This window comes from Neopelma chrysocephalum, unplaced genomic scaffold (genome assembly GCF_003984885.1).
Source record: "Neopelma chrysocephalum unplaced genomic scaffold, ASM398488v2 Primary Assembly neopelma1_82, whole genome shotgun sequence".
NCBI lineage: Eukaryota > Metazoa > Chordata > Aves > Passeriformes > Pipridae > Neopelma > Neopelma chrysocephalum.
This window is the reverse complement of record NW_020897744.1, coordinates 4,611,648-4,627,018: the sequence shown is the minus strand read 5'-3', so window position 1 is coordinate 4,627,018 and position 15,371 is coordinate 4,611,648. Positions and strand designations below refer to the sequence as shown.

General features: G+C 44.6%; 1 protein-coding gene across 6 annotated transcripts in view; it reads left to right on the top strand.

Moving 5' to 3' along the window:
* Positions 1-583: 583 nt before the first annotated feature.
* The window catches only part of COL26A1 (collagen type XXVI alpha 1 chain), a 181,679-nt gene continuing 166,891 nt past the window's right edge, over positions 584-15,371 (top strand). For 3 of the 6 annotated variants that reach the window (XM_027690956.1, XM_027690957.1, XM_027690955.1), the window contains exon 1: positions 15,020-15,171. In XM_027690956.1, the coding sequence (XP_027546757.1) occupies positions 15,020-15,171 (152 nt within the window). Of the gene's footprint in view, positions 705-5,519; positions 5,592-8,202; positions 8,299-11,184; positions 11,262-13,008; positions 13,059-15,019; positions 15,172-15,371 lie in introns of those variants that run through there. The other 3 variants (XM_027690959.1, XM_027690960.1, XM_027690958.1) reach the window with 3 other exon arrangements.

Genomic DNA, 15,371 nt, shown 5'->3' with positions numbered 1-15,371 from the left:
AAGAGGCTTTATTAAATTGCAGCTTCTAAGAAAATAAAACATCTGGCAGACAGATGTGCCGCTTCAGAGCTGTTTAGTGCCCAGGTACAATAGCACTTTTAGACAAGCTTTCAAATAGGGCCTCTAGGCACCACCACAATGTAAATGTTTATTATTAGTACTGCTAATAAATGTGAACCAGAATTGCCCTGCTCTCACTGAGGGGGTAAAATCTTCTCTATCACACTGGAGACTCATTTGTAGTTTCACTCCTTACATTGGGATAGTTTAGGATGGTTCAGTGTGGCAGTGGCACCTCACCATTCACACAGTATTTTAAACTTCAGAAAACCCTCTGTTTTCAGATTGGTGGGACAAAGACAATGAAAAAAACACTAGTTGCAACTAGCACCGAATTTGATTCTGCTGTAGCAGATTGGAAGTGTGTTTTCTGCTTGTGAAGATCCATGTGTGATACAGGACCAAATTCACAATGAACCGGGACAACTCATATTAATCCTTTCTGCAGCTCTGTTGTTTTCCAGTTTTCAGACCCACAACTTGCAAAGGAAAGACAGGAAGGGTGGCCCAGAGAGAAGAACCAGGACAGCCTCTCACACTAGCTGGCACATGGTATTAGCTGCTATTAGCACTTGAAGAGAAATGTGTTATGAAGGGAACTATTGTGGACAGCAGCACAGAAGAGGGGAAAAAAAGACTAAGAGGTAACTGAAACTGGGTAAAACTGGCTGTTTGTGCAGCTGCCCAGAAAGCAATTAGGATTAATTTTTAGATGAAGTGTCAGATAGGGTCTTTGTGTGTTTATATTAGCCACTGAAGAGTAAGGAGAGCACAGCTAACTAAGGCTGCAATTTTGGGATTTATCCATGTGATTTAGAGCTTGAAGTCACTTTAGAAAGTGGGAATTAAGCTTTCAAGCCACTTAGGGTGACGTTTTCAAAGGCATCTAAGTCAAGTACATTTGATATTATCAAGATCTGCCTGAGGCATATGGGTAAAGTTATGTTAGTTGCTGGTGCATTGTTTGCTGAGAGCACATGTGTATGAATCATTTTGCTTCTCTTATTTAAAACTCTTTGTCAGACTACAACAGTGAGAAAACTCCAGCAGTAAGTGAACTACTTCCAGACAATGCTGGTAATGTCTTTAGGTCTTGCATTTATTAGCTGGCTGGTTTTCCACCATAATGTTTTGGTAGCAAACAAAAATTATCATCTCCAGGTGATTCTCTGTGGGCAGATCCTCCTCCTTCCTTCAAAAGCCAAAAGCAACTGCAAGGTATCAATAATATTTCAACAAAAGTGCTCTTCACTCTAGAAATGCCAGTGAGAACTCAAGTGATGAGACAGAGCAATTGCTGTACCAGGGCATGTGATGCTTTTTGCCTGAATTGCAGATCAGAGGACTTTGCCTCCAAGTTAGAGGTCTGCAGGTTTTACTGGAAGCAGCAGTAAAATGTAGTGCCAGTCACCTTTCAGATAATACTTGAGCACTTGCAAACCATTCAGTCTTTCAGAGAACAATATTTTGCATTGTATTTCATTTAATGTGGCATATAAAATTTTTCCTATGAAAACAACTCAAATAAAAAAAAAAATCTTTCATAAGCTTTTTGTGGCTCAGTGCTGGTACTTTGTTTAATGTCCTGTAACAATGTTTCCAAACTTTGGAAAAAAAACCCCCACCATACCCTAGAGCACTGAAGTTGTGTGTGAAAATGCTGCCTTGGTTAGAAGTACAACCACATGGCACAGCTCACCATGAGAGGGGAGGCTCTGCCTGGTTGCTGTTTGTTACATGACATTTATTGTGTGTGTGCAGAAACAGCTCTTCAGTGGGTACAGGCAGGGACCTGCACTACATCCTCCATTTATTTATACTCATTCATCTGGGGGCAAAGCCTAGAATAGAGGAATTGAAAGGAAGGAACACCTATTTTGGAGCATTGTAGCCCGTTATTAAAAATTAAGGAGAAAATCAATATTGCAATCTCAAGGCTTGTTGCTTACGAAGCTCAGGGCAAGGATATGTCTCCAGGGCTCGAAGTGTAGTTGATTAAGTAGATGATGGTTTGGATGAAGTGTGGCAGCTCCCTGGAAAAAAGTTTTGGTAGAGCTATGAAAAAGGAGAAAATGGAAACAGGACATTAAGTTGCTTTGACAGGGGTGCAGTGGAGCCCTGCTCTTTGTCTTGAGTCTGCAGGGTAACACTCAGTTCAGTGTCTCTCAGGAAACCTATTCTGAAATCAATAGGAAAAGCTCATGCAAAACCTCATTGCTTGGCTTGTGCCAACACATTGTCAAGGACTACAACTCTGATCGATCTGTGGCCTCAAAGTCCTTCCCAGAGGAGATGAGGATCTTTATTTCCATTTTATAGATGGAGAAACAAAGCAGAGGAAGGTTAAATTACTTCTTTGAGCAGCCCACCAGCTGACAGCAGATCCAGATTAATTAAAATGCCTCTAAGTGTGAGTTCTGGCCATGGCCAGGCACGGAGGAGGCAGAGGGGCAGACAACTCAGGCAGACAACTTAGTGGCCAATGTGTTCTCCTGACCAGTGGCCATGAACTCAGTGACAACTTAAGCAGCCCCATTCTCCCAATGACCCTTCATCAAAGTCAGTGGAAGTTCCCAAGGGATTAATTTTACTTGTTCCATTTATGCAGTGGCATATAGACAAAACCCTGCCTCCATGACCACCCCAAGAAAAGACACCAAAATTCCCTGATTTGTGAGTCACAATATGCAAATCCAGAAGTAGCATTTAGCTCCTATAGTTTAAATCTTCAGGTCCAGCTGAGGATGATGTCTCTGATGGATGTTTTGCTTATTCCACAGTGGTTGCTCTGATCACAGTCCGTGGAGCAACAGTAACACCTAGTGGCTGAATGTGCCAGTCCCTTCCTCCTTTCCTTGCTCCCCTTCACAAAGTAGAGTTGGAGGGCACATGGTGTGATTGACAGTTTTGACTCGCAAGGCCAACACTCGGGATCTCCAGGGATTTACCATTTTCCTTTCAACCCCCCACCACGTTCTGTTTTCTATTAAAAGTGGTAGATGAAATATGAAACTCTTCCTCCCACCCCCAACCCCCTTCACTTTTCTGGCTTATGGAGGAGGTTGTTCCAGTCCATCTTGATCTGTAGGTGGGTGGGCTGTGAGTGACCAAGCCTACTGCTTCCAGCTTGGAGCACTCAGATTTCTGTCAGGAATCCAAGCTTTTTTCTTTCTCTTTTCCCTTTTCTTTTTCTTTCTTTTTCCCTTTTATTTTTTTTTTGGTCTGAAAAAGATCAAGCAGATCATCTGGTGGAGGTTGGTGACCTCAGCGCATTTGATAATGTGGTGTTAACTTGCCTGTGTTAAGGCAGACCAAACCAATCAGTTCCAAGAAGTACCATTTCCTAAGATGTGGTATGTGGGATTGTTTGCCACGATCTACTGGGACTGCTAATTCATCAGAGAGGGACCCCTAGAAAAACAGCATTAGGGAGGAAAGAACCCACAGATGTTTATTGTGTTAGCAAGAAAGCCCTTCAGAGGGTCTTCATTCCCCCTCACAGGGGAAAGGTTCAATTTTTCCATGGAAAAAAGACATTAAGCAAAAGTATTTCTGCTAAAGCCCAGATCATTTGCATTTGTAAATAGAGCCTCAGCTCTTTGTGGGAGTTACAGTACTGAGACACTATGGGCTTATCATATTCATGCTGTTTAATTTTAGGCTTCTGGTTTAGGTATTCTGAACTACCCATTAGGAGGGTCTTCACTGCCTGTTGACAGAGCCTGGGCTCTTAATTTGCACTGTGGACACTTGCTCTTTTACACAGGACTTTAACTGGATCACCACTGACTCAAAGAGTAGCATTTGCCTCCCTTTACATCCCCAGCTCTCCATCTGGCTTCCTCCCGATTACCTGTTTAGATGGAACTGATTCAATTGAAAACTAGTCTGGGATGAAAAAATAAAAGAAAAGAATCAGCTCCATGACCCCCTTTACTGCACAACAGCACAAAACCCCCGTGCTAACAGAAAGAAGGTAACGAGGACCAGTGGGTACATGGCCAAGTGGGACAAGGATGGGACCATTTCTATTGTCTGCTGTGCAGATGTACATGAAATTGAGGAGTGCATACAGTCTTAGCATTAGTCAGACCTCCTGATTTGGTGTTCTTGATACCTGCTTGTGAGAGCAGTCAAAGAGCCTGATGGTGAGAAATGAGGAATATTGTGCTGGGATGTGTCAGGCACCCTTTACTCTTTGAAGAGAGAGTGTGTTTGTTGGGCTGGGCAAAACCCCTTCCCCTATGTTTGGTAAAAATTACATCGGAGGTGGTAGACCTGAAAGTACCAAAACAAGACAATGAAAGGATAATTGTCATTTGTGATTCACAAGGGCTCTCAGAACCTTTTCTATTAGACCCGTATGTTTTTTGTTTGGAATATAAAATTTCAAAGTGAGCTTTGTTTCTCCCTGGCAGCTGTGGTGTCTGCCACCCGTGTGGGGCTGCAGAGAGTTATTAACATTGTCTGATCCAGTTATTCACTCAAGGCCAGACCCTCAATGACTTCATAGAAAGAAAGCAAAGAAGTGTGTAATGTCTTTAGAGGGACTGCCATGTACCCTATAGGAGAGGAGAGCCTACTGACAGGAAGGTTTTGTTTTCTCTCATTTTCATTCTCTGGTTTGACTTATGTGTTACTTTGGAGTTTGTGGCCAAACACGGGAGTTCCTTAACCCCACGATCCTTCCAGGCATTATGTTTCTGTTAACATCCTGGGTCAAGGCAGCTGGCTTTTGAGATGGCTCCCATTCATTTTCATTTAAGGCTCAATTACCTCTTGGCAATATTCCACTAGAGACAACAGATTTATACCAGTAATTAGTATGTTTTGAGAAGTCTGGAATAAAATCCTCTTTTGCTTTGGTACCTGGATACAGTGATGAATTCTTAACTCTACATCCTCAACTTAAAAATCTGTAGGCTTGATAATTTTGCCTCAATTCCCTTTAAAACCTGGTAAAAGTAGTATATTAGTTTCCAATGCTTGGCTCCCTTGCAAACTCTTCATTTGAAATTCCCTCCTTAACATCTTTGGGCTCACAAATACACACAAACACACGTGTATGAGACTGGCACTCTGAATGGGACCTGCTGCAGTTGAGCCTCCTTCCATTTCTACAGGTGGGGATTGAAGCAACATGTTGTACTGTGTGTTTTAAATACCAGGAGGAATGTCTTGGAAATATAAAAAGGGAAGTGGGTTGGGTACTATAAAAGAGTTCGTATTTAATACAGATTTTTGATTGTGTAGCATTAAGTGGTTCGTTATTTTATTGTTCTTCAATAATTTGAGAGCTTAAATCTTCTGCTCTTGGCTTGGCTAGTGATGCTGTCTTGAGCTGGGTTATAAAAATACTATGCTTCACCTAAGCACAGATTGTTATAGTTTTCATCTTAATTAGCAAGCTGCAGATTTAGATGGATTAATACAATCACTCTTTCTTTCTTTTGCCATAGAAGTTCAGAAGTATAATCTGTCACTTGTGAGAACATAAAGAATTGGACTGGAAGCATTCCAAACTCTTTACTGTAAGTGTTCAAAGATTTAATGGAGTTGTCAGTCATAAAAATCTTTAATTTGAACTAGACCTTTATATTCTCCATTCTTAAATTCACCATTTTTACGTCCAGGGGATTTCCTGTTATCCAAGTATGGATGGAGGCCCTTTATTTCCCTCTGTGTGTGTTTTCTAATTCAAATCAAATGTGTATGTCAGTGGTTGATTGCACTTAACCTCCTTAGGTTCGTATTTCTTATTTAATTGCTTTACATTTTAAGGTTTAAAGCTATGTATTTACTGCAGTTAATAGCACACCATATTTTAATGAAGCTGTTATCTTCTGCAAGTATATACAGAACAATGGAGATTGATTGTAGAGGATCTTTCAGAGAAACTGTATCTCAAAGCCATTTAAAATGAATAAACACAGTGGAGAGTTTTAGTTAATGTAGCTCTTTACCTGACACAGCTTCAAAACTAAGGAAATGAATGGTTGGGTTACGAAGGCTGTTTGTTCTCCTCCTCCCCAGACCTCAGGAGGTCAGAGCTGTAGCTGCAGTGTCCCAGGGAACATGGAACAAGCTGTGTTTGTTCCCAGAGATGCTCCAGAATTGCAGCACTGCTTTTTCCAAACTCCACTCACCTTCCCTGTACACTGTCCAGGCTCCCTCTCTGCCCAACCTACAGCCCAGCTCTGTAAATCTGTTGTCAGTCAGTTTAGGAAAGGCCCAGAACATGGAAAATGATTATCTAATTTTATTGAAACATCTGAAAAAAAAAATAGGCAAGTATTACCCAGAGATCATGTCCAGAAAATCTGGGACAAATCTCCTGTGCTCTGCTAGAACACAGCCAGCTGAACACCTGTTTCCAATGCAGAACAGGGCATCACCCTGCAGTTGGGGCACTGCACCGGGTTTCTCACAACAATCTGAGAGTTAAACACTCTGAATTGAGCCAAAAAATGTTTTCCTCTGAGCCACTTCTTTCCAGGCACACAGCAAGGCTGATAATCTTGTCCTACCATTCCATCACATACCAAAAATCTCCTTAGTCTGGTCAAAAGCTTTTATTTCCTTTTTTTTGGGCAACAATCAGTTTAAACATTTCATAGTATCTTGCAGACTTTATAATTTCCTTTCTGCCAAAGAACAATTTATATCTCTCTTTAGATTACATCTCATCTTGCTTCTTTTGTTTTTTTCTTCTCTTGTTTCATTATTGTTGCTATTTATACCATGTCATTTTTATTCCATTTCCATTATCCTCACAATAGCCATGATATATAACAGAGCACTGAACCCCCTGTTACAAAGGAAGGCACTGAGAGATTTCCTGATGGCTCTGGTAGGTCAGGGAGTTCAACCAGATTCTTTCAGGGTGTAGACTGACAGCCCACGTATCCTTCTTGCCTGAGACCCTATGGCATGAGGGGCTGTGAGCCCGTGTAATCCCAGAGGATTATTTGGGGATTGGTTTTGCATCTGTAGAGAGATTGATCTCCCTCGGGCAGAAGAGAAAACAGAGAGAGACGAAGAGCATTTCTTGTGGTGAAAGAGAGATCCGTGTTCCATGTGTGGAGCTGGGTATCTGGAAAGTACAGTTTAGTAGCTGCAGTTTGGGTCATTCAGAAATGGAAGCGAGGCCTGGAAGAGGGGTGGATTTTGGAAATCCATTAGGTGTGGAATCCGTTGCTGACAATGGAGTGCACTGTGAACACCTAAGCTAGCATTAGTGCACATGTACTTAGCCAAGAAATACTTGGAACCTGTTGCCTTGCAGTGACTTTAGCCTTTAATGCCTGCAATGATTCTTTCGTATTTAGCACCTTAGCTGCCTTTTTATTGCTTCCATGGAGGAATCTATAAGGTTCAAGAGAGGAGATTAGGTAGAGAGCCAGCTAAAGAGCAAGACAGGGCCACTGAACAGTGTTGGGGTTTGCTTACATGATTGCTCCCCTTAGAATGGAGAGAGCAAAATGTTCATAAATTGATAAATCTGGAGAATATTCTCTTTAAATAATCCCCAGAAACCCCAGCCTAGCACACAGCTGCAGAAAAAGGAACCCAACAACTGAACAGGATGTTGGGTTGCATTATGGTAAGAACAGGGTATATATCAAAAAGGTGTTATTGTTATTACCTAAACCACTGGTGAGTTCTTGTTGAGAGTGCTCTTTTCAGTACTGCTCACTTCACCTAAGGAGGACATGATTAAGGGATAAAGCAGAGAAAATGACAGTAACACTGTGCCTTTTAGCTCTGAGTTATAAAGCAAGACTGAAGAGCTTTGGTATTATCTTGTTTAAAAAGAGATCTTGCAGTGATTTTAAATGATTTTAAAATAATGAAGGGGATTAATCACATTGAAACAGACCAAGTCTATGAAAACAAGGTGACTTAATTTGGCAAATAGGATCTTGGGAAAAGAATGAAGACTGAGAAGGGAGAGGCTCATGTGAATGCTCCAAGAAATATGTAATGTCAGCTGTCAGAACAGTCCTGTGAATGTGGATGTGCAGTGCTTTAGAGCAGAATGAGATGAGATAGAACTGTAAGGAAAAGACAGGTGTGACAGTTGGGTTGTGGCTGTTGACCAGTGGCACACAGGGACTAAAACCAGGCTTTGAGAAACACCTGCAGCCTGTGGGGTGAGATCCAGCACAGGCAAGGCAAGGGTGGTGCAGGAAGGCACTGACTGGCAAGAAGTTTGCAGTGTGAAGACATGGCTGGCAGGTAAGGACACTGTGGAACTAGGAGGAGGAGAAAAGAGGGGGAAAGCAGGTGGCTGCTGCTAATCCACCCTAACTAAGGTGAAAATACTGGTGGTAATTCCAGCTCTCAGCTGGGCAGGATCCTGCTGTGGAGGTGATGGTCCCTGTGCAATGGGACCAAGGGCAGTGATTTTCAGTGTGCAGCCCACAAATTTTTGAAGGACCAAGGCCCTGTGAAAGCCAGCTAAGAAAAGCAGACTCTGTGGTTAGGCCTCATTGTCACGGCTCATGGAGAAAGTTCCTGGGAGATTTGGAAAAAACCCAATAAAATTTGTAAAAATATGGATAGAACATTCAGATTTGCTGTGTGGATGAAAGGGGACTCCAGTCTCCTCACCTGCATCCTCCCCAGTTCTTCTCCTTGGTTCCACAGGGCAGGTGTGCAGGAGTTGGGATGAGGATGCTTATTTCTATACCTCCTTTCTTATCTGGTTTGTGTGCCTTTACCTGTGTATTCTGTCAGGAAGGGGGGGAGCCCAGTCCCTTCTCTGTGGCTTGCACAATACAGAGAGGGAACTGAGATTCCCAGTCATGTTGGGTTCCTCAAGTCAGGCAACCTGGGTCCATGGGGAAATTGAGAGACGTACGAGGATTCCGGGGCCAGACTCCAAAAACTGAGACATTCTTTGGGCATGAAAGTTCTTGCATGTCTGAGATTCACAGAGTCCATGGCTCAGGACAGGTTTCCAAACTAGCTAAGCATTGGGATACCACTGAATGTGGATATCCTGCAATCAGTGACTCCAATAAAATTTGCAGCCTGGTCTCTGGTAGCTGCTCCCACAGCACGTTACAAAGTGCTTCATTTTGTTATAGAAGCTCAAGGTTGTCTGTGGTCTGGAGGATTTATAAATTCAGTGTTTATATCCTGTACAGCATCAAGCAAGCAGGCAGCCCTCAGTGACTGAATAATGTTTAAAGAGCAGTTAATGAACAGGAACATGGTTCAAGGATACAGACCTGGAGACAGACCTCCCAATGTTTTCTTTAGTGACCTCAGCAATGGAAGAGGGAGCAGGCTTATTGAATCTGTAGATGAGGCAAAGCTGGAACCGAATGCAAGAGTACTGGAAGGCAGGATTAAAATTTCAAGTGATCTTGACAAATTGGTGATATAATCTGAATAAAATAAGATGAAACTCATTAAGGACAACTGGAGGGCACTGTGCTTTGGCAGCAATAACTTTAACTAGCAAGTACAGGATGAGGGAATGTCAGGCCAGCGGTTCTGCAGAAAAGGTAGAGGATCCCAAACTAAACATGGATTAAGAATGATGTACAGATGTCAAAAAGGCAAATCCTCAGCAGGGCAGTGGTATTCCACAGAAGTAGAGGTCATGGATACCATAAGAAAGATGTAGACCAGCTGGAAAGTCCAGAGGAGAATACCAAAACAGCTCTGTCTAACTATCTAACATGTGACCTAAAGGGAAAATCTGAAGAAGTTGCCATTGTTTTGCTTCTAGAAGGAAAGGAGAGGTGTTAAAACATTTTTAAAAGTACATCGAGGAATTAAAAGTCTGTTAAAAGAGAGGAGGAATAGTTTTCTATATCCATAATGAGAAAAGTAAGCCATTAAGAGCTTAAATTGCAATAAACCAGACTGAGATTGGATGTTAAGAAAAACTACCAGGACAGAGCACAAAATATTGGAATATGTTTTCAGATGACCACGGGGAGTTTCTGCCTTGAGGTTTTTCAGAACAAGGCAGAAAAATGTGTGCCAACAATAATCTGTGTATAATAGATCCTGCCTTCTAGCAGGGAGAAGGAAGAGGGATTAGGTAACTCTTCCAGTCCTTCCTGGCTACTTCTGAATGTGTTTCTCCTCTGGCAGGTTTGAGTGCAATAGTCTTGGTGCTATTTCTGCCTTGGCTTTATCCCACCTGAGTGCACCCCTGCTTTATTGCATTCTTGGTGATCTGATGGATCAAGGGTGTGCCCACAAACTCCCTGTGCTTGTGCAGATCAATGCCTGACATCAAATCATTTTTCCCAGGGCACAATAATGCTCAGAGTATGTGTAATTCCACTGGACACAGTCATTGTCTTGCTGATCTCTTGAGTCATCACATTTTTCATCTGCTGAATTATGCTTCAATCTGAGTTATTTTATCCCCTGTATTGCTTTATAATACCCACACAAGTGCTTCACTCAGACAACATTCTCATCTATGGTCAATGAATTTTGCCAAAGTCACGACTTCTGGATCATTTCTTGTGCTTCACACAATAACACCATCTATCAGGTTTACTGTAGGCTGAACTGCTGGTGTAAGTGTGACTTTTTTCAATTCTGTTCCATTTTGGGTTCAGCTGTGATTGATTTATTCCAGGTCAAATTCAAGAAATGTCCACACACTATTCTCTCCTAGCTTAAAAGGAAAACCACTGCAGTCCCCTAAAATTTTTAGTTTGCCTCAGGTTTGGTTTGACTGCTCAGTAACAGACATGTTACAATAACCTTAGTAATCTTATAATTTAATTTATAGTAGAGGTCTTGAACTCTTACTGTTACTAACCTCTTATCCATCTCCTTCAATTTTCCAAAGTTCCTTGAGTGCTTTGTATATCACAAGGAAATAATCTAGGCATTTTGAGATGCTAGAAGGGGTTTATCTAAATGATTTTTGGGTTTAGAAGATCTTATCAATTACTTTACTCTAACTTCAAAAGGACACTTCATAATTCTAAAGCTCCACAAGGTTTTATCAGCTAGAACAAAGCTGGTTTTCCTTTAGTTTCTTCTCAGTATCTGCATGAAAGGTGCACTCACTAAATCCAAGGGGTAGGCCTTGCAAAGTTTGTTTGCCGTGATTCTGATAACATTCTGACTCTTTTTTTTCAGCTGACTACTGACTTTTGTCCCACTGTAAGTGGTGCTGAAGAGTTGGGATGGCATTACAGTTCTGGAGATGCTCACAGGTACAACAGTGCTTTTCTACCTTTTTGAGCCACCTTTCAAACTGAAAACATTGTCGAAACCAAATCCCTCTTTCACTGCATCATTCCATATTTCCCCTTTCAACTGAACATAAATCAGACTAAACTTTGAATATTCCTTTTACTGTCTGTATTCCCCCCTACTTCATTTATTGGCTGGCTTGCAGGTGGGGTGTGTATGTTTAAAGAAATTATAGATATTTTCACAGAACAGTTTCTAATGTCTTATGTCTCAGGTTTGCCTGACGGACTAGGAAGCTGAAAAACACTGCCAACCATGTGAAACCCTAAGTGCCCACACAATCCACATCCAATGGATTATTCTTTGACATGACAGTGTAAGGCTGTCACTTGCATGGAAGGACAGTCCTCCAAGGACTGCTTTTTCATGACAGCAAAGTACATAGGGTTGGTAAATTAAAAACCTGCCCCTTACCTCTTTACTTATTTTCCCCTCGTGCTTCCCTGCATTGTGGCTTTCCAGTATCCACCCTGCCTCCTCCATCGTGAACTGAGTGGGTGAAATACATCCAGATAATTTATTTAGCCCTAATTGCCTGGGCAAATCTTTAATGAACATGCTTATGCTCAGGCATAGAAAGTGTAGCTTTATATTTTGAAATATATTACGTCTGGTTTGTAAGAATAGGACTGTTCAGATTTCAAGGGTTCTCTTCTCAAAACCAGTCCCTCTGATAAATTGAATGGATTATGTTTTTGTTGGCTGTCTTTGTTACCTCCATCACTGTGTTTCCAATTTATCAACATAGTTTTGAGAAATTGTTAGAATATGTTGCACTCGTAAGCACCGTGGGGAGAAAAAATATTCATTTATTACTGCTATTGTGTTTGATTATATTACACATATCCAAAGGACTAAAATGAAATGTCATCTTTAATTCTCCCCTTACAGTAGACAATATCACCCTTTCTTCTCTCTTTCCAAAAACAGCTTGGAAGTCAATTCTTCATTTTCATTTCAAATCAGCCATACAGAGTAGAAGCAAGTGTGCATTAGGGACAGGGCAGAAGGAATGGGAGTCTGGAGATCTGAGCTCTATTTCTGGCTCTGCCTTTAGCTCTTTCCAGTCTTGAGCAAAGTCATTTGACCTCTAGTCTCCAGTCTCTCAGTTCATGAAATAGGAAGACCATTAGCTTCCTACAGATGTCTCTAATAATTTGCCAGAATCATGTCTTGTCTAATCACCTGTGTTTAATATCTCCCAGGGTCTTGCAAAATCAGTGAAGGCTGAAGCAGCAAATTTTGCATGCAGCCGAAAATAAAATGCTCTTGGGGAGTTAAGACTTAAAGACTACGAAGAGCTTCTGAAGGGAGTAACCCAAGCTAGGAGAATGGGTCAGAAAGCCACTGGTGCTGTCCAGTGTTGTTAAATATTGATAAATGATCTATCCCAGCTTGTCAGGAGAGGGAACTTCGTGTGTTTGGGACAAAAGGCTGATCCCAGCACTTAACCTGGAGCTGCAACAAACTGCTGGTGGTTGGATGTCCAGCTGAACCCACTTGGGCTGAGCACACACAGCTGAGGATGAGTACCCAGATGAAAGGGGAGGGGAGCCTCCAAAAACCGCTTTGTGCTTTGTGTGTGCTCTAGTTTCTGACTGGTTCCCCAAAAGACAAGTGACTTTGGTGTGGTTTGTAGCCCAACTAAGAGGGGAGACCAGAGAGTAGGTGTTTTCTTTTATTACCCTGTCAGGCTGAGTAGAGGGTTCCTCAGGACTGACTTGGAGCAGAATGGCTGAGAGGCTGAGCATCCTAGGGTGAGTTGCTGGGAGCCTTGTGTTTTCTTGTGGGGGGAAAGGCAGGGAAAATGTTCCCCTTGCTGAGGGTGAGAGGAGACTAAGGGAAGGGTGCTCAGGCTGAGCCAGGGCTGGGGACAGAGGGTCCTGTTATATCCTGCCTTCAGGCACTGTGGGCCTTTTGTAAATAAGTAGTGCCTGTTTCTGAGTGGGCTTGGTGATCCAGTGCTCCTGCGCCAGACCTTTAGAGCTCTCTTTGAGCTCAGAGTGCTGGTCCATTGCCTGTTCCAGGTCTGGGTCTGGCACCCCCAGGGAGGCTGTGCTGAGCTGCTGTGCAGATTGTACCTCTGCCTCCTTGTGGGATTTGCTCCAGTGATTAATGACAGCGGCTGTTGAAAAACCTGGTGCCTCATTTGCAGTCTAAACTTGTCTGGTTACAGGCTCCAGGCAGGGACCATTTATCTCTGTGTGCAGGCTCTGGAGGTGGGCACCGTGGGGGAAGGGGTAGGTGCTCACCTGCAGGTAGAGAACAAATGCCAGATACAAGATGGTGGGGTTTCCCAGTATCTTGTGGGTAACATTTTTCAGCTGTGGCATCTTGTAGGAATTGTGTTGCCCTTGAGGAGAAGAAGTCTCTGCCCTTGCTGAGCCCCACAGAGAGGCCCTGGGCCCCTAGAATGAAAGCAAAAGATGTGTTTCAGTGGTGCATCAGGGCTGTCTTTGGATGGTTGCACAGTGAAGGTGCTGAGGCGGTGTTGGGAGCTTGCAGGATCTGAGGGGAAAAAACTTAGACAGTTGTGTCACCTTAAAAATTAAGTCCCTCCTTGTGGAGTTTGGCTCAGATGAGTCACTTGCCCATTCAGGAGCTGCAGCAGCCCAGGTTCCTCTTGACCTGGGAAGGGAATGCTGAAAGGCCAACAAATGGGGTCTGTGACACTGTAGCCAAATGGGGGATGTACAATGGTTTTAAACACGGACTCAGCTGCAGTACAGAGAGGGAGCTTTGCTGCTGCCTTCCTTCTTAGGGTAGAGCCTTTGTGAAACACCCACATCCTTCCTGCAAAAATGTTCCTCCTGTCTGGGGTTGACTGTGCAGTTCTCCAAGCTCAGGGCCATACTGGATGATAGGCAGAGGTGGTCTGTGGGAGGTGGTGGCAAAGAGAGTGTTTGTCTGTGAATCACAGAATCATGCAGGTTAGAAAAGACCTCGAGGCCACTGAGTGCAACAGCCAACCTCACACTGTCACATTCACGACTGAGCCGTGTCCCCATGTGATGCCAGAATGTGCAGGATGCTCATACTGAAGCAGAGATCACATTCTCGCTGGTTACCTTGCGAGTGAAGCGTCTTAAAAATTATTTATTTCCTCCTTTATCTGTGTAATTTCTGCAGTATGAATATGGCAGCAGGCATAGGCTTTTGGGCAGTGGATTCCCCTCGACCTGGCTCTCGGTTGGGGGTGGGTACTCGTGCCAGCTCTGCCCCGGGGGCCCGCGCAGCCCCGGGCGTTCTGTGCCCAGCGCGGCCGCGGCTCAACCTCCCCCGGCCCGGCTCGGGGTGCCCGGGTGCCCGCACCTCCGGAGCCCCTTCGCAGCGGGGTCTGCCGCGAGGCCTGGCAAGGGTTAACGCCGAAGCCCCACGCCCCCTTTGACGGAGTCGGACCAACCTCGCCAAATTTGAAAAGGCATCCGGGGCTGAGTGAGCGCCCTGGGCGCATTGAGCCGCGCTGGCCCCGGACCCCCTGCGCGGGCAGCAGCTGCCGGGGCTCGGCTTGCCGAGGGACCGCGCTTCCCTTCGGGAGCCGGAGCAGCCATCCCCGTGTCCCGGGCACCGCTACCCCGTGGTCCCCGCTCCCGGGGGCATCTCCGTGCCGTGGGATCCCGCCGTGACCCCGGCCGGGGGAGCGCGGTGCGGCCCCGCGCCTGCCGCGCCGTCTAAGAGGAGAAGGGGGAGGCGGTAGGAAAAGCCCGTCCTTGCAAAAATGCAGCTCGCCCTTTTCTTGTCCTGGTGCTGCTGCCTGCACGGGTGCGCGCTGGGCACGGGCTTCCTCTACCAATTCCCAGCATCAACCCTGCAGCACAACTACCCAGAGCAGAGCTCGGGCTCGCCGGGCAGCGGCTTCGCCAGTCGCCGGTGAGTAAGACCGGGAACGCCTCCCGGGAGAGGCGGCTCCGGCGGACGCACGGGCAGGGGTCCCCGCGGAGGGCACAGGGGTTCGCCGGGATTCGGGCTGGGCTGGGCTGCCCGCATCCTCACTGGGATGCGGGAGGCTCCCTACCTGCCCGAGCACTGTCCCTCTCAGGGACGGGGGGGGCTGGGAAAACGAGATGCTG